This window comes from Choloepus didactylus, chromosome X (assembly GCF_015220235.1).
Source record: "Choloepus didactylus isolate mChoDid1 chromosome X, mChoDid1.pri, whole genome shotgun sequence".
In the NCBI taxonomy this organism is placed as follows: domain Eukaryota; kingdom Metazoa; phylum Chordata; class Mammalia; order Pilosa; family Megalonychidae; genus Choloepus; species Choloepus didactylus.
The window spans coordinates 73,934,803-73,953,697 of NC_051334.1; the positions used below are offsets into that span (position 1 = coordinate 73,934,803).

The 18,895-nt window shown below is 49.4% G+C and overlaps 1 protein-coding gene across 3 annotated transcripts; it reads left to right on the forward strand.

Moving 5' to 3' along the window:
- Window positions 1-563: 563 nt before the first annotated feature.
- Window positions 564-10,406, forward strand: GDPD2 (glycerophosphodiester phosphodiesterase domain containing 2). 3 transcript variants are annotated; one of them, XM_037821550.1, is made up of 16 exons: window positions 564-736; window positions 2,421-2,534; window positions 2,811-2,914; window positions 3,253-3,346; window positions 3,545-3,604; window positions 3,879-3,977; window positions 4,153-4,246; window positions 4,403-4,548; window positions 4,654-4,736; window positions 4,849-4,999; window positions 6,758-6,979; window positions 7,193-7,341; window positions 9,002-9,149; window positions 9,294-9,376; window positions 9,609-9,637; window positions 9,731-10,406. In XM_037821550.1, exons 2-16 carry the CDS (start codon window positions 2,430-2,432, stop codon window positions 9,781-9,783), a joined length of 1,620 nt encoding a protein of 539 aa, XP_037677478.1. In that variant the 5' UTR covers window positions 564-736; window positions 2,421-2,429; the 3' UTR covers window positions 9,784-10,406. The 3 variants fall into 3 exon arrangements, with proteins under 3 accessions (XP_037677478.1, XP_037677477.1, XP_037677479.1); XM_037821549.1 differs by having other exon boundaries at window positions 6,758-7,341; XM_037821551.1 differs by lacking the exon at window positions 6,758-6,979.
- Window positions 10,407-18,895: the final 8,489 nt, after the last annotated feature.

Consider the following 18,895-nt stretch of genomic DNA (forward strand, 5'->3'; position numbering starts at 1 on the left):
GCAGCAGGAGTGATGCAAGTCTCAGCAGGTCCTGAATGAGCATATCCTGTCTGGGGTGATGGGGGAAGGGGCGGCTGCTACAAAGCCCATGGGGACCCCTAGTCCAAAAACAGGGCAACTTGCTCCCCAGAGTTCAGGAAATAGCTTGCAGCTGCAACTGTTATAGATGCACCTTGCTGAAGTGGAAGTGGGAGCCCAAGAGGGAAAGGAGGCTGTACTCCCAGGGAGCTTGAGACTAGATGCTAGACTTCCTCACATGCAAAAACATACACACGCCCCTTTCCAGAGGGGGCGGGCTGGGCCCCTTCTCACTGCCAAGTTGCAAAGTTGTATGGTCACCTCCCCCCAGCTTCCCGCCTGTGCCCTCAGCCCCCGCCTCCCAGAGCCAGGACAAAGCCCCAGCAGTGCCTAGAAGGGGAACAGGAGGAGGGACGGAGGAATGGGGAAGGCCACACAAAAGAATTCCTCACCCCAAGCCCCCTGACCGCCAGCAAGTAAAGAAGCAGATCTGCTCTCCCTCCCCCTTCCTCCTCCCATCTTCCCACCCGGGCTGGGCCCAGGCCATAGAGCAGCGGCAGGCCTTCGGAGAGGACCCGCACAGCCTCCTGTAGGTGGCAACAGTGCCACCTGTTTGACCGGTGGGGCTGAGCCAAAGACTGAAAGAGGGAGGAGGCAGACAACTCGGAGAGGAGCTGGGAAGCAGTGCAGTGCAAAGCAGAGCTGTGGCTGAGAAAAGGTGTGAGGGCTTGGGAAGGCTGGGGGCTCCAGTCAGGAGGGGTGGGGTGGAGACCGGCTCCTGGAGTGGGCCCCAGGATCACAGCAACCCCACTCAGCTCCCCTGCTTGGGGTTTTAAAGCTGCTCAGATCCTGATCCCATCCTACAGTCAGCTCCTGGAGGGTGGTGGAACTCTGGAAGGCAGTGTCCGGGGTGCAGGGGCAGGACTTGAGGGGAGGCAGGAGGTGTAGACTGGAGCCCGGGGCAGGCTACCACGATCCAGTCCTGGGATGGGAAGAGGCAGGGGCCTCCTTTTGGGATGACTTTTTCCTAAGAGGAGTCTCAGAGAGGAAAGAGGTTTCCTTTCCCCAGTCTTTCCCCCTTCCCCGAACCTCCCCACCTCACCCCACCCCACCCCACCTTTCCACCCCCTACCCTCCTTTCCTAAAGTGAACATAAAGAGTGCAGTTTCAGGAGCAGCTTTCTGCCTGCCATACCCTTCCCCCTTGCAGGGGCCCAGCCATCATCTCACACACACACCCACAAAACCCCACAGCCTCAGGAGAGCCTGGAGGAGTTGTGTCCCTTAAGCCACACACACATACACACACAAACACAATTTGGGTGTATCCAGGGGTTCCTTTACATACTCAAGATCATCCAGAAACCCAGTTGTGCTGATAGTCACATACATATGCTGACACAAATCACATACCCTTTCACGAAGACTCACAATTCACATACCCAGCCTACTTTGGGGATCAGTGAGCCAGCTCCATCTCAGAAGCACAAGGTACAGGGATCGCCTGCCCCAAGACAACCGCAAACCACCACTACCACCACCCTGACACACACACAAACACACCCTGCCCTGTATTTGTTGTACTTTCACCGAGCTAACTCAGAGGGTGGGGCCCTGAAAGAGGGAAGGCCAAGGACTACGTTCCTGGCTGGGGTGCGGGGATGACTGGACAGCAAAGAATAGGACTGAGGCCGCAGGGCTTGGGTTTTCCAGGTGTGTGCCAGTAGAAGTGACCCAGGAAACCTGTATCCCTTAAGCCTTACTCTTATTGACAGTGCCCCCTGCCCCCTGGGAAGTGGAAACAGAGATTCTTTCAGTCTGGTCTTTGTGATGTGGGCAATCTCTGTATTCATAGCAACTGACCAACTATAGCTGGGCCTCCCTTAGCCCCAGGTCAGAACTGAAGCCTCTGCTTCAGGTTACTCCGGGTTCCTGGGGTGGAAGGCTCCCCAACGTGGGGCTGCCTCAACTTTAGCCAAATGTGCCTCAACCTGCTGAGCTGAATTTGCCCCACCCAGAGCAGTTTCTGCTGAGTTCCTACTCGGCGCAAGCACTCCATCCCCAGAGCTGTATGCTGTTGGGGGGGGGGGGGGTTGGAGCAAAGGGGTGTGACTCCTGCTTGCAAAGAGGCAGGACTCCTAGGTGTCCCACTGACTTTCCAAGTTCCACGATCAAAGGGACAGACAGACCCTGAAGATTGTTCCCCTTTGCCAAGCTTGTAGCTGGGGGCTGCTCATCTCATCTTCTCATCCAGTCTGACATTCTGGGTCTGCCCTGCGACCTCCGTTGCTGAGCAGCCGCCCAGGCTTCTCTGCTCCTCCCCCAGGCTCCTCAGATACACAGAGGATGGCTGGGATCTGCCCTCTGCCGGGGTCCCTGATGGCCCAGTGTCCCTTCCCCCAGGCCCTCACCATGGCAGAGTCCCCCGGCTGCTGCTCCGTCTGGGCCCGCTGCCTCCACTGCCTGTATAGCTGCCACTGGAGGAAATACCCCAAAGAGAGGATGCAAACCAGCAAGGTGGAGTAGGGACAGAGGGGGGAGGCTGGAAGGCAGAAGGCAGAGTCCTATTGGAGGGGATAAGGAGACCAACTGTGCTCATAGGCTGTGTGGGGGAGGGGGGGGGAGGGATTTTCTCTCCTCAGGAAGAAAATCTCTCTCAAATATGGAAAGAGCTGCCCCCAGAACAGAGCAGCCCAATGCATGGCAGGAAGCCCCCCTGAGCTGCCATCCATTGGGGACTCGGGGTTCAAGAGAGGGGATTGGCTGTGAGCTTCTCTCCTGCCCCCTTTGCAGTGCGACTGTATCTGGTTTGGCCTGCTCTTCCTCACCTTCCTCCTCTCCCTGGGCTGGCTGTACATCGGGCTCGTCCTTCTCAATGACCTGCACAACTTCAATGAGTGTGTCTTGGACTCCCACTACCCCCCACATCCCACCCCGCTTTTCCTTAGCATACATGGTCACTTACTCCCCACTGGGTTCCCCTTGGGTGCTCAGCTCCTAGAATCAGTTATAACCCTAGCCCTGCCCAGCCCCTCAAGCCCAACTCTCCTGCTACCTGACCTCCTTAGAAAATACCTTCACAAGGTCTCCCCAATCCTTGGAGCCCTTGGCCCCATAAAGGGCTTTCCTATCCCACCCTTTTAGTCCTCCTTCTGGATCCACCTACCCCAACTCCCCTGATGCCACTAGTGACATCCCTTCCCCCACTTGGACACCTCTCTCTCCCCTCCCACAGATTCCTATTCCACCGCTTGGGACACTGGATGGACTGGTCCCTGTCATTCCTGCTGGTCATCTCTCTACTGGTCACATATGCATCCCTGCTATTGGTGGGTCCGGGGACAGCCAGTCTAACCCTCAGCTCAACCCTGCCTTCCTGCTCTGTTTTACCCCCTTGTTCTAACCCCGGCCTCTCAGGGGAGGGGGCTAGTTCCTGGGTAGGAGGGAGGTGTCAGCCAGGGAAGCCCACCTTAGTGACCTTGCTCTTCCTTGGTGCCTCATTAACTCTGACCACCCTCTGCCCCCAGCTCCTGGCCTTGCTCCTGCAACTCTGTGGACAGCCTCTGCATCTGCATGGTCTCCACAAGGTATAGTGGGGAGGGCAGTGGGTGGAAAAGGGAGTCACGGGGGCCCGGGACTCAGCTGGCTGTTGGCTGAGGACTTCACTATCATGTCCTCAGGGTCTACCCCAGGACCTTGAAGCCTGGTAAACATTTGTTGAGTGAAAGACCGAAAGTGGAGGAGTCAGGGGAAGGGAGAGGGTGCTGTCCCCATACAGTGAGGGGACAGCCCAGGTTGCCATGAGCCCAGGTTGACAGAAAAGGCCCTGTTTGTCCCTGGTTCCCCCCACCCCCACCTCAGGTGCTGCTGCTCCTCATTATGCTACTTGTGGCCGCTGGCCTCATGGGACTGGACATCCAATGGCAGCAGGAGTGGCGTAGCTTACATCTGTCACTGCAAGTGAGTGGTCAGTCTCCAATGCCTAGGTGGGAGCCTTGCCTGTGGCCAACCCCAGAATGTATCTTGCTCCCTGGTCCCCCAAGACTGCAAGTAGCTCTGTACTCCAAAAGTCAGGCCCTAGAAGAAGGAGAGGGCACCAAGAAGATGATCCCTTCTCACCAACTCTTGTCCACAGGCCACAACCCCATTCCTTCATATTGGAGCAGTGGCTGGAATCACCCTCCTGGCCTGGCCCGTGGCTGATACCTTCTTTCGTATCCACCGAAGAGGTGCCAACTCCCCTCCCCACTAAGCCCCCACCATAGGCTGCTGATGCTTCTGCCTCCTGCCACCTGCACTTCCTGCCCCCGCAGTCTACTTTCTGCCCCCAGAGCTCACCCACTGCCCTGTCTCCATAGCCTGTCCCCCACTCCCACTCCCCACAGGTCCCAAGATTCTGCTACTGCTCCTATTTTTTGGAGCTGCCCTGGCCATCTACCTGGCTCCCTTATGCATCTCCTCACCCTGCATCTTGGAACCCAGAGACTTACCCCCCAAGCCTGGGCTGGTGGGACACCGAGGGGCCCCCATGGTGAGTGCTGGGCAGAATGCTGGGAAGGTGGGTGAGGGCCTGCTCCTCCAAGCTGCAGCGGCTCCCACACTTCTCTGCTACCCCCTCGCTGATTCCCTTTCCCAGCTGGCCCCTGAGAATACCCTGATGTCCCTGCGGAAGATGGCAGAATGTGGAGCTGCTGTGTTTGAGACGGATGTGATGGTCAGGTGAGGAAGGCTGGGGCTCAGGGATCTGGGGAGCTGAAGGATGTGGCGAGGGAGTTCAGGAAATGACCATCAGCCCCAGAGCTTGGCCCTCTGACATCCCTTGTGCCCTCAGCTCCGACGGGGTCCCCTTCCTCATGCATGATGAGCACCTGAGCAGGACCACGGATGTGGCCTCTGTGTTCCCAGCCCGAATCACTGCCCACAGCAGCGACTTCTCCTGGGCTGAACTGAAGAGACTCAATGCTGGGGCCTGGTTCCTAGAGGTGAGGGCAGTCTCTGGGGAGAGGCAGCCACTGGAGGGGCAGTCACAGAGGGCAGAGTTCATTCCATTGATAAGCATTTGCTGAGCCCTGTGCTGGGCCACAGAAATACAGTCTTGGCCCTCAAGTCACTCCTACCTAGTAAAGAAGAGTGCCTAGGCAACGAGCGATTAGAATATGAAGCCTAGAGCAATAAAAATAGAAACTGGATAGAGAGGAGAGAAGAAGTCACTGTTTGGCAGTGTGGGTGTGGGAGAGGATTAGGAGTTGCTTCATGAAGGAGAGGATGGCTGAGCAGCATGTTAATTAACGGTTATTTTTTTTTAAGACGGGCAAGACAGGGAAAGGGAATTCTAGTCAGAGGGAAGAGCATGTGTAAAGCCCAGAAGTACAAAGAACTGTGTTTTCAGGGAAAAACCAAGTAGCTCAGTGTAACTGGAAGAGAAAATTCCTGGGCATGGTGGGAGGTGAAACTGGCAAGGTGAGCAGAGAGGCTCCATCTAGAAGGGCTTTGAATGCCAGACCCAGAAGTGTGGATTGAATCCTGTAGGTTTTGGAAAGATTTCTACAGATATATTTTTTTTTTTTTTTACTTTCTCCTTTGCTGACTATGAAAGTAATAAAAGTGCATTATAAAAAAGCAAAGCATTAGAGAAATAATGGAGAAATTTAAAAGTCTCCAATAATCCGACCCCACTGAAACAGTCACTGTTAACAGTTGGGTGTATATATATATATATATATATATACATATATATATATATATATATACATACACTTTTTATTTTGCACAAATAGGATCACTATACTTACTCTTTTACAACTTATTGTTATTTTTTTTTTAACTCTGTATATTACGGTCTATCAGTGATTAAGAGCAAGGGCTGTCCAGGTTTGAATTCTGGTTCCACTTACTAGCTGTGTGACTCTGGGCAACATTCCATAATTTCTCTGTGCCTCAATTTACTCATCTGTAAAATGGAAATAATAACAGTACCCACCTTGTAGGGTTATAGAGAGGATTAAATAAGTTAATACACATAAAGCACTTATGACACTGTTTGGCACATAGTAAGTACTCACTAAACATGAGATAGCTAGTTTTTTCCATGTCAATGATTAGGAGGGAAGGTCATTCATTGATAGGAGGGGAGCGGGGAAGTGGCAGAGGCTTGGAATAGCTATTGGGGGAACAGAAGAAGGAGCAAATCAAGAACAAGTAAAAGGATTGTTAAACAGCACTGAGAGCAAAAAGAGGACTCTAGTGGCATCAGTTCACATGGCATGCTCTGCCCATGGCAGTGCCCAGCCCCCCGGGTGTAGGGGCAGAGAAGGCAGATTGGAGTATTGAATCAGAATTTGGGATTTGTAGGGCAGGTGGGACCATAAGGGAATTGAGGGTGTTGTGGAAAGTAGTTCAAGCTGTGGATGGACCATGGGTTGGGGATGTAGGTGTGGCCACAGAGGGGCTGATAAACTGAGATGAAACCAAGGAGTCAAGATCTCAGAGGTCTCCGTGAGACCAAAAAGAAGGTGAAGTAGGAGAGAGGATGTCAGAAACCCAGAAGGGTAGGAGACTGAGGTTATAGAATAAGATATTAGGGGGTCTGGAAGAAGGCCACAGTTTGGAGCAAGAAAGACTTTGGTTCAGCAGTGGGCAGGAGCTGGACACCAAGTGAGGGAAATGAATGAAGATGGTGAAGATGAGAGGATGGCCTGGCTCCCTCCTCTGGTCTTGAAATAAATTTCCTGTTCTTATAGAGGCAACCCTTCTGGGGGGCTAAGCGGCTGTCAGGCCCCGATCGGAAAGAAGCTGAAAATCAGACAATACCAGCATTAGAAGAGCTATTGAAAGAAGCTGCAGTCCTCAACCTTTCCATCATGTTTGACTTGCGCCGCCCCCCACGAAACCACACATACCATGACACTTTTGTGAACCAGACATTGGATACAGTGCTCAGTGCAAGGGTGCCCCTGGCCATGGTGACGTTGCCAGGACCCCTCAGGCCCCCTGTTGACCCTCCCCCCGCCTTCCTGCCCTATACCATGGTGACGATTTTGAGGCTGCCCCCTGCCCCAGAACCATGCCCCAGCTTATGTACCCCATTCTGTGGTCAAACCTCTCTGCCCCTGCCCTCCCCTTGGAATCCCTCCCATGTCTTCCCCTTCATCATGCCCATCCTCTCCAAACCACAGGTCCTTTGGCTACCAGATGAAGATCGGGCTAATGTCCAACGACAGGCACCCAGAATGCGCCAGATTTATGGACAGCAGGAAGACAACAGAACTGAGAGGCCACAGTTTCTCAACCTCCCCTATCAAGACCTGCCACTATTGGATATCCAGTGAGTGCTGGAGGTTATACGAACTGAGGGGATCACATGAGGCTTAATAGTGGGGAAAAACCAATGCAGGGAGGGCAGAGACTACTCACTCATTCATTCATTCATTCATTCACTCATACAACAAATATTTATTGAACACCTGAAATGTGTCAAGCACTATTTATTCCAGGCTTTGGGTACACAACATGGAATAAGACAGATAAGGTCCCTGCTTTTATGAAATTTATGTACTAGTGAAAGAGACAGACAGTATTAAACTGCTGAACAAAATATATTTGCACATCTGGATAGTAATAAGTGTTATGAAGACAATAAAACAGAGAGTTGAAATAGAGTGACTGGGATTGGAAGTGGCGGCACTGAGGGGACATAGGAAGACTGGTTAAAGAGGTGATGTCTGAGCTGAGACTTGAATGGTCACAAGGAGCCAACAAATGAGAAGACCTATAGAAGAGCAGAGACAGAAGTCTAACGAGAAGGGGAAGATGAGGCTGGAGAGGTAGGCTGGGGACAAATTGGGTAGGATCTTGTAGGCCATGGGAAGGATTTTAGCTTTGATTCTACACCAAAGAGTTTGGTGCAACAGAGGATGGATTCAAGGAAGAGAGGGGTGACAGTCCCAGATGTGAGTTGGGCCCAGAAGCTACCCAGCCAGTAAATATGATGGACTTCAAAGCAGGAGGTTGCCAAAGTCTCTTATGATGTCCCTGTGGTCAGATAAAAAAATGTGGACTGAATAATAGCCCAGCTATCATAAGTATTTCAAGGCCCTTTCCCCATATTGCCACCATGGAGGGAGACACAACACAGGGTTTGGCCCTCAGCTCAATCTTGTCCTGGTCAGCACTTATTGCTGATCTTGTTTCCAAAAGATATGAACTGGTATCAAACACACTGATGCTGAAATCAAATCCCAGAAAGGTCTAAATATGTGAAGATGATGGGCCAAGTCTACCAAGATGAAATGCAACAGGGATCAATGTAAAGAACTATATTCAGGGCCCAAAAGAAGTCCAATTGCACAAAGACAAGAGAGGAGACACTGGCATCAGCAGGAACATGTGTTTTAAAGAGCAGAGCTTTGATTGAACAGTACATAGTGTGAATCATTGGTGGTATGCGACATTCTCAAAAGCTAACCTGACCCTGGGCTATATTCATACAGGTATGGTGCCCAGAAGGCAGAAGGAGTTAGTTTGCTCTACTCAAAGCTGGTCCAAACCCACCTGGGATACCAGGTTCAGATGCAAGCCCATATTTTGAGAGGAACATTGACAAACTGGAGTATGATCAGATTAGAGAGATTTGAATGGTGAGGGGAATAATAACCCAGGTCCCCCCAAGGTTGAAGGAACTTGGGCTGTTGGGCCTGGAGAAGAGAAGACTGGGGCAGACAAGGTCTCTGAAGGGCTGTCATGGGACACAGGGAGAAGACACATCCGTGTGTCTCCAGACGGCAAAGCTGGGACTATGTGTGGAATCCACTGGGAGACAGAGTTCAGCGACACAAAGAAAATAACTTTGGTCAGGGGCTGCTATGCAAAGGTAGAACTGATACCTCTTGGCAGTGACACTGTGGATTCAAACGTAGGCAGGAGGCTGCCTCCCATGACTTGTCTCCCACGATTGTGAAGATTCTGTTTCTTTCCCACTTCCACAGGGCACTGCACCAGGATAATGTCTCGGTGAACCTATTTGTAGTGAACAAACCCTGGCTCTTCTCTCTACTCTGGTGTGCAGGGGTGGATTCGGTCACCACCAATGACTGCCAGCTGCTGCAGCAGATGCATCACCCCATCTGGCTTATTGTAAGGGCTCTGGGACTGTCACCATCTCTCCTTCTCCCATCTCTCATTCTCCTTCACCCTGTCCCTCTCTTCCTTACTGATTTTCCTCCATATACTACCGTTGGGGCTCTGGTCACCAGCAGAGGACTTCTCCTAATCCCATAGGCCCCTCAAACCTACCTAATGATGTGGATCATTACCAACTCTGTCTCCACCCTGCTGCTTTTATGGACCTTCCTCCTCCAAGGGTGAGTGCTTTGTGCCTGAGCTTTCTGGGGTCTCACTCTCTCCAGACTGATTCAGAATTAGATAATGCTGCTTGGGCATTGGGTTTTGATCTGGCTGGTTCCTCCGAAAGCCTTAGACTCTTCCTTCTACCCCCAAAATGGCTTAAACCTGGGAAAGGTAGTTTGGGGGAATGTCGGGTCAGGAAGTCCTGCATGAAGCTGGCTGAACAGTGAGAAGCTTTTCTCCCTATAGGAGATGCACTAAGAAGAGAGAGAGAACTGGTAAGAAATTCCCCCCCACCTCATTTTTTACCTCCTCTAGCCTTTCCCTGGCTCACTCCCCATATGCCCAATCCTCTGCTCCCACTTCCCCAGGCTTAGAAACAGCAGTGCTGCTGACCAGGATCAACAACTTCATGATGGAGTGAATGCCCTGCCCTGGCCCCTCACCAGCCGGAGTCTTGGACCTGTATGCATTGGCCAACAGCAAGGAAGGGAGAGTGGCTGAGATGGATTGTCTTAGGGTGGGGTGGGGTCAGGTAGAGAGCTGGGGTCTAGGGAACTTTGGCAACAGGAGGTTTGGAACCACAAGGGCCCTCCATGTGCCCAGATGATGGCCACTCCCCAAGCTTCCATGGAATCTACTCCTCCTGGAGTTTTGACCTGAGGCGGTTGAGAAGACAGTGAGTCATGAGAAGTTTCTCCCAAAATTAAACTAGAACAGACGAAGCAAAAGGGAGAGTGCCAAGGTAATGTTTCAGACCTGTGTGCACGCATTCTTGTATAGAAAGCATAGGGTGAGTCAAGGGTGGGACGACTTAAAACAGTGACTGAAGGAGATGATAAAATGGCCTTTCCTGGAGAAATGGAAGATGATGAAGACACCACTCCATGTACTGTCTCCTCTCATCCCTGCAATTCAGCTGCTTTCCCACCTAGAGGCTGGGGGCTAAAAAGCCCTCTAGTCATGTAATTCTGTGCCTACAGGTGGGCTGTTTTGCTGTGCACAGCCTTTTCTTCAAGACAGGTTGGTTCCTGTATCTTGTCCATAAATCTGTTATTCAATGAATTTAATTCCCACTTGGTCACGGTCTACTCCTTTCAGCATTGGGGCTGGGAGGAGGATACATCTTCCATATAGGGTTGAATATGACATGACATTGGGGAGAGGGGGCGATCATGGTGGGGCGATTCATGGGCTGGGGGTGGGAGGAGAACCACCTGAGGCAACGAAGGGCTGCTAGAGCGAAACCAGAGAGAAGCCGCTGCGGGGGGCGTTCCCCGCGGCCAAGGCGCGCTGCGCAGAGTTGCGCCCTATACCGCCACCTTGTGGTCATCTGCCTCAAGTGCCGCTTCCCTCGTCACCGTGATACATTTGCTGAATGCCACCTGTTCCCCGTGCAGGCTGGGGACCTAGGTCCTTGACTCCAGACCCTGGGGGCACGGTCCGATTTCCACAAGTTTTTGCTTCTCTGGGCTGCGCGCAGGGTCTGGTTCCCGGCCCAGTTTTCCCCTCGAGGAGCAAGTTCCCTAGCGTGTTTGCTGCTCGTGGGCCCCGTGGCTAAGCAATTGAGGGGGTCAGGGCGGAGCTGGTCGAAGATGAGTCTGGTCGAAGTCGGGGGGCAGGGGCTAAGGCAAAGACGGGGACAGGAGGGGGTTCTGTGGCTGACCCTACAGTCCCCCGCTGCACCAACATTCGCCCTGGGTTCGTGTCTCTACACGAAGGGAAGTCGAATTAAGGCGCTGGCGTGGTCAGGAAGTTCGGCTCCTCATTCCTCCTAGTTCTCCAGACAGGGACCCAGGGCAAGCACTGGCACCTCCGAACGAAACCCCATCCCTCGGCAGCGGGACAGTGGAGGAAACTACAATTCCCAGGATGCCCCAGGTCACTTCCGGTCTCAGGATTGACGAAGGCGAGTTTGAATCTGTGTTCCCGCCCCCTCCTTTTTCTGGACCTCTTTCTCGCCTCTTCCCTTCTCTCGCCGCCCCACCTCTGCCGTGCACATAGATGCACATACAGACACAGGCAGGCGTCCGCGCCAACATACCTGGTCTGCAGCTGGCGGCGGTGGGCGGGTACATCCGGCGTGCGCCGGGCGGGGAGACGGGAGGCGCACGGAGAGCGAACGCTGCGGCCACTGCCCTGGTCCAAGTCTTCTCGGAAGTCCACGCCGCCTGGTACCCGGCAGGTGTCTTTCGCACGCTGCCTTTTCAAGCTGCATCTCCTTAGTTTCCCGCATTTCCTGATCCCGCCCTTCAGTCAGGCGGACTACCGGCCTCAGCTCTGGAGCAGCAGCCGGTAAGACACTGCCAAGCCTCCTGCCCCAACCCTGCTTTGCTGTTCTCGCCCAGTCTCCCAGGCTCGCAGCCCATCAGCCTCTTCCTCCCCTCACCTCCCGACCTCACCCTAGCAATCTCCATCGTTTCCGCCCCGTAGCCCCAGTCTCCCAGCTCCCAGCTGCAGTCCTTTAACCTCAGCATCCAAACTCCCAGCCAGGACCCAGCCCCAGCCCCTAACTCCTTTACCCCTAGCCCCTAGCTTTGAATACCTCAGTCCTAAGCCTGCCACTGCAAATCCTTCCTCTCTTCTCAGTAGAATTGAACGTCTGTGGAACACGTATCCTCTGTCCTGGATTGGAGACTGAAGCTGAGGAAAACTTGAGGGCGATGGACCAGGGGTTGCTGCTCATTGGGGTTCGGGTGCAGTTGCTCTCCGTTATTTTTAGCTGCTGACTCAGAACTCCTGGCATCCGGCTTTGGGGCTAGCAGGCTGAGTTAGGGGACTATTAATAGAGCCGAGGAACAGCCCCGACCCAGTTCAGTTTGGAAGCACAGGGAGCAAGGAGCCTCGACCACCACGGGGCCCTGTGGAGATGTTGTGGACTGAGGTGGTGGCTGGGCCAGACTCTCTGGCTGCCAGTTACCTCAGCCTAGCATCTCTACCTTGGGACGCTTGAGGGGAAGTCCACAATGAGATTCCTGGGCACAGCTCTCCCCTAAGCGTGCCATGACTTAGGGCTCTGCCATAAGGAAGCTCATTGGGTACTGGCTGAGAAGGATGAGAGAGTCCCAAGTGGAGGGGTTATTGTGGCCATGGCCTTGGGCTGCCTGGGCCTACTTCTGAGCCAGAATGTGAGGTTGCTGGAACGAAGTGCTGTGAATTTCTGGTCCCCAAAAGCCCTCAAAGGACAAAGTGCTTCATTCAGCATGGCCTTAACAAAGGGGGTGCAGATCTGGGACTCCTCAAGCCAGACACAGCCCTAGGAAGCTGCCAAATTCTGTGTTTACCACCCTCCCATGCTTTTTATTTCTTTCCCTCTTTTTTGGGCTCTGCCCCCACTCACAGAGGTCCATGGATCTCATGGTCTCTCCTTTCTTCTCTGTAGAGAAACCTGATTCTGGAAAGTCCCTGAGAAACTTGTTCCCACAGAGGTATGAATGATCCTTTATATAAAGTCATTCCCAGGGTCCTTTTTATTTTAATGAGGTAAAGTCGGAGTTCCCTAACCCAAACATTGGGAATGATGGGGAAATCTTGATACCTTACTGGACTAATCACCAAAACTATTCCCACCCACACCAATTTGCTAGAATCCCAATGATGCACACCCACATCAATGGCCCCAGCCCTCCAAACCAGACTTCTGTTTTCAGCAACCCCCATCGCTGGTCCCCAGATGAAACCACACCTCTTTGGGGCAAGGGTGGTCATTTCTCCACACACAAAGACTGGGGTCACCAGATGAAGCTCTACTTTCAAGAATGAGCCCAGATTGTCAGGCAGCAGCAGGCCGCGCTGCTTTCATCCTGCTTATTTGCTGAGGGCACGGGAGAGACGGTGTATGGGGAGAGAGAAAGGGTCTCTCTCCTCCTTCTAAATCCCTTCCTGAACTCCAGCGGCTCAGTCTCAGCGCAGGCCGCCCGGTCGCCTAGCAACCACAGCCGCCTGCATGGATATGTGGCTGCTCTCGGCCTATAGGGGGCGCCCGTCTCCCTAGGGCCTCAGGCTTGAGCCCTGGCGGTAGGTACGGGGTTCCCTTGACAGCGTCACAACCTCTCAGTGTTGTCGACCCGGTCCGGTCTGCGTCTCAGACAGCCGATTGAGTGAGGAGAAGCTCACTCTGAATCTAAAGGGATTTTACTCAGGTTCATTTTTTGACCAGTCAATGGGGATGGAGACTGGGAAGAGCAGTTTGACCAGCTCCATTCACCCCAGGCTTAGCAACCTTTATTCCTCAATCAGAGCAGTTCAGAGGGCTCAGGCTATAGGGAGCTTTTTTCCTGAGCCATTTTTAGGATGTAGGAAAGGAGGTGAGCACTTCTCTGTTGACAAACTGCTGAGAATGCAAAAGACTTTAAGCTCCTGGTTACCAGCCTAGCCTAAACTTGGTCATTAAGGGAGATTCATTCATTCATTCAACTATGATAAGTAACACTGATTTACTATGTACCAGGTCCTGTGCTAGGTGTTCTGCATTTAATCCTCACAAAACCCCAATGATTATTTCCATTTCACAGGTAAAGAAACTGAAGCACAGAGAAGTTAAGTAACATCCAAGGTCACACAACTAGTGGCTGAGTTGGGTCTCCTTGAGCATCCACTGTGTGCCAGGGTCCATGAGTACAGAAAAATAAGACACTTCTCCTTTTTCTCTATCTAATGAACACATAGTCTCCCTTCAGGACCAAACTAAAATTGTCACCTCCTTTGTTAAACCTCCCCTAAGCCCTCCCCACCACCCCTGCACACACACACACACAGACAAGCAGAACTGATATCTTGCTTTTCTGATCACTCTACTGAAATAGTACTTTTCACAGGTATGTTAATGATCTGCTCCCATATCTCTCTAACTGTGAGCACCTTGGTGGCAGGACCTGTGTACTATTCATCACCACTTGGATGTCTAATAGACATCATGAACTCAACATGTCCAAATCTGAACATCTGATCTTTTCCCCAAAAATGGCCCCTCCTAAAGCCATCCTCATCTCATTCAACGGTAATTTCATCTCTCCAGTTCTGGCCAAAAAAAAAAACCTTAGAATCACATCCCAAATCCAATCCAGCAGGAAATCTTGTTGGCTGTCTCTTCAAAATACATCTGGAATCCAACCACTTCTTATCACCCCAAATGCTACCCTTCTGGTCCAAACCACCATCACCTCTCACTTGGATCACTGCAGTAGCATCCTGACTGGTCTCGCTGCTTCTACCCTTGCCCCCTGTAGTCTGTTCTCTATACAAAAGCTAGAGTGATCCTGCTAAAAACAATTAAGATCATGTCAGCTCTCTGCTCAAAATACTCCAATAGCTGTCCGCCTTCCTCAGAGTAAAGCCAAAATCCTTACAATGGCCTACAAGGCCCCACACAATCTGCTGTCCTATTAAATCTCTGATTTCATCTCACTCATTCTGTTCCAGCCACCTGGTCCTCCTCGCTGTTCCTTGAACAAGCCAGATTCACTCCTTACCTTAGGACTTTTGCATTGGCTGTTCCCTTTTCCTGGTATACTCTTCCCCCCAGATGTATGCATGGCTCTTTTCCTTACCTCTCTCAAGTGTTTGCTCCAAAGTCACCTTCTCAGTGAGGCCTCCCCTGACAAAGCTGTTTAAAATGGCCTCTATTCTAATTTCCAGTCTACAGTAGATACAGGAGATAGAGGAACAAGGTAAATGATACCATGAGGAAAAAAGAAAAAATAGAAAAATCCAAGATGTGGATCATTCTACAAAATAACTGACCTGAACTCTTCAAACAGTCAATGTCATCATAAAACATATATATATAGCTGGGAATGCGAAATGGTACAGCCACTTTAGAAGACAGTTTGGCAGTTTCTTACAAAGTTAAACATAGGCTTCCCATAGGCTTGTGCTCCTAGGTATTTACCCAAATGATTTGAAAATTTATGTCCATACAAAAATGCACAACATGACTGTTTATAGCAGCTTTATTGATAATTGTCAAAAATTGGAAGCAACTAGTATGTTCTTCAATAGGTAAATGGATAAACAAACTGTGGCACATTCATACAATGGCCTATTACTCAGAAATAAAAAGAAATGAGCTTTCAAGCCACAAAAGTACATGGAAGAACCTTAAATGCATATTGTGAAGTCAAAGAAGCCAGCCTGAAAAGGCTACTTACTGTATGATTCCAACTATATGACATTCTGGAAAAGGCAAAACTATAGAGACAATAAAAGAGGTCAGTAGTTGCCAGTGGTTCAGGAAGAGGAGGGAAGGATGAATAGGGGAGCACAGGACATTTTTAGTGTAGCAAAATATTCTGTATGATGCCGTAATGGTGGATATATGACATTATGCATTTTTCAAAACCCATAGAACTGTACAACATAGAGAATGAACTCAAATGTAAACAAAGGGCTTTATTTAATAATGTATGAATATTGGTTCATCAGTTGTAACAAATGTACCGCACGAATGCAAGATGTTAATAATAGGGGAAACTGTGTGTAGGGGTGGGGTTAGAGGGGAGAGGATGTATATGGGAACTCTCTGTACTTCCTGTGAGAATTTTCTGTAAACCTAAAATTGCTCTGAAAGATGGAGAGACTTCCAGTCCTGGACCAAGTTGTACACACTTCTCCCTACTCCTCCCACCAAGTACAGCTGAACAAACATAAGACTCTGAAAGGTAGAGAGAAGAAGGGACCAGCTAGGGACCCCAGGGACCTAAGGAATGACATGGTAGTGAGTTTCCTGGGTTTTCTTGTTGCCTCATGTATCCTGGACTGGGTGCTGGAGAAGCCAGCAACCTGGAAATGCCAAAAAGCACAGGTATGGGGGAAGAAAAAGCCCCCAACAAAGGCCTGCTCTCTCTAGCCAAAAGACCAAGAAATAGGAAGCCTACCAGACAGAAAACTTTTAGGCAATAATCACTCAACTGCAATCAAACACCGCAGAAAAAAACTGCAGCCCCACCTCTACCCCCAGAAGCAAAGGCCAAGTAGAGAGCCTAGGCTTCCACTCTCACCAGGCTCCCCCACACTTCTGGAGTGGTGTCAGAGAAGTCTGAGTAGGAAGCCTGGACTTCCATCCCTGCCAGGAAGCAACAAGGTGCCCCTCCCTGCTGGGGTGGTGTCATAGTGTCAGAGGAGGCCTTGTGGCGAGTCAGGACTTTTACTACAACTCAGCATTAATGAGGCTGCTGCCCTTCCCAACCCCCTAGTGTCAGTGGAAGACACCGGGGGAGAAGTAATGAGCCACTACAATCCCTCCCAGCCAGGGAGTTATCAGTGCAGACCTAGTGGGGAGGTGGAATCCCTACCTTGCCCAGCAGTAATGAGGAGCCCTCACCTCAGGTGTCAACAGAGGCTGAGTGGGGAATTTAAACTTCTACCTCTACCTGGCAATAACCGGGCAGTGACCCCTGACAGCACGATGTCAAAAGAAGCCCACTAAAAATAAAAAATTTAAATAAGATCCAGAATCTCATGACATAATGTGCAAAATGTCCAGGATACAATAAAAACTCACTCATCAGACCAAGAACCAGGAGAACCTCAATTTGAATGAGAAAAAATGACCAACAGACACCAAAACCAAGATGACAGAGATGTTGCAATTATCTGACAAAGATGCTAAAGCAGCCAACATTAAAAAAATGCTTCAACAGGCAATTATGATCAAGGTTGAAACAAATGAAAAATAGAAAGTCTCAGCAAAGTTGTGGAACTGTAACCCATGACATTCTTTGAAATTTGCTCTCTAACAACTTGTGAAATTGTACTTTGAAAGTTATCACTGTTATGTATATATGTTATAGTTCTCAAGAGGAAAAAGAAAAAAAAGTCTCAGCAAAGAAATAGAAGATATAAAGAAGAATCAAACAGGAATTTTAGATGGAAGAATACAATAACCAAACTAAAAACTCTATGAGTGGATTCAATAGCAGAAATGAGGGGACAGAGGAAAGAATCAGTGAATTTGAAGATAAAACATTAGAAATTATTCAATCTGAACATCAGTGAGAAACTAGATTGAAAATTACAATGATGGAACCTCAGGGACCTGTTAGAACTATAATAAAAGATCTAACGTTAGTGTCATTGGAGTTCCAGAAGGAAAGGAGAAAGAGGGAGGGACTGAAAGAATACTCAATCTTATAATGAAGGAAAATTTCCCAAATTTGGCAAAAAGACATAAACCTAGAGATTCAAGAAGCTAAACAAAAGCCAAACAGGATAAACCCAATGAAACCCACCTCACAGCACACCATAGTCAAACTACTGAAAACAAAAGACAAAGAAAAATATCCCCCAAACAGCAAGAGAGAACAATATCTTACCTATAGAGGAGAAACGATTCTAATGTCAGTGGATTTCTCATCAGAAATCATGGAGTCTAAAGGAAGTGGTACAACATATTTCAAGTGCTGAAAGAAACTAACTGTCAACCCTGAATGCTATATCTGGTGAAAATATTCTTTAGGAACGAAGGGGAAATCAAGACATTCTCAGACAAGGGAAAGCTAAGAGAATTTGTTCCCAGCAGAGCCACCCTAAAATAATGGCTAAAGGAAGTTCTTGAAACAGAAAGGAATTGATGAAAGAAGGAATCTTGGAATATCAGGGGAAAAGAAAGAATGAAAGAATGAGCAAAAAATACAGGTAAATACGATAGACTTTCCTTCTTTCCTTGAGTTGCTGAAATTATGTTTGATGGTTGAAGCAAAAGGTCTGTCTGATGTTGATCAGATCTGTCTAACGTTGATCTCAATGTATGTAGAGGAAATATTTAATACAATCATATTAATAAATGGAGGAGGGAAATGGAGGTAAAGATTCTACACTTCCCTCAAAGTGGTAAGCTCTCTATACCGGTAGATCGTCGATTGCGGTGGCTGTTATAAGAACTCCACAGGATAAAATGGCACAGAACTATACATACATTGTGCCAAAGTCAATTTCCTGGTTTTGATATTGTGCTATAATTAGGTAAGATGTAATCATCGGGGAAAACTGGGTGAAGGGTACATGTCTGTACTGTCTTTGCAACTTCCTGTAAATCTATAATTATTTCAAAATAAAAAGTTTAAAAAAGATGGGACTGTTCTAGATTCAAAGAGGCTAAAGACAAATACAGTGTGAAAACCTTGATTGGATTCTGATTATTAAAAATATCAAAGGCAAATGTGAGTTAATTTGGATATGAACTGGACATTAGATGCTATTAGATAATAAGAAATTATTGTTAGTTTTTTAAGTGTCTTAATAATATCGTGGTTATGTGGGAGAATGTCTTTATTCCCAAGAGATGCATGCTGAAGTATTTAGGGGAGAAGTGTAATGAAGTCTGTAACTTACTTTCAAATGGTTCAGTAAAAAAAAAAAAAAGTGTGTGTGTGTGTGTGCGTGTGTGTGTGCATGTGTATGGAGAGGGGTGGGTGAGAAAGCAAATATAACAAAACTATCAATCATAGACTCTATGAGGAAGATATATGGGTGTTCTTTTTACTATTCTTTCAACTTTTCTGTATGTTTGTAAATTTCCACTTTAAAAAAGTTGGAGG

What these genes read in the sequence shown, in the direction of transcription:
- GDPD2 (XM_037821549.1), top strand. Translation starts at nt 2,430, where the DNA reads ATGGCAGAGTCCCCCGGCTGCTGCTCCGTCTGGGCCCGCTGCCTCCAC. An exon ending in GAGACGGATGTGATGGTCAG is followed by an intron (nt 4,737 to 4,848) that starts GTGAGGAAGGCT and finishes TTGTGCCCTCAG; the next exon opens with CTCCGACGGGGTCCCCTTCC. An exon ending in CTGGGGCCTGGTTCCTAGAG is followed by an intron (nt 5,000 to 6,757) that starts GTGAGGGCAGTC and finishes CTGTTCTTATAG; the next exon opens with AGGCAACCCTTCTGGGGGGC.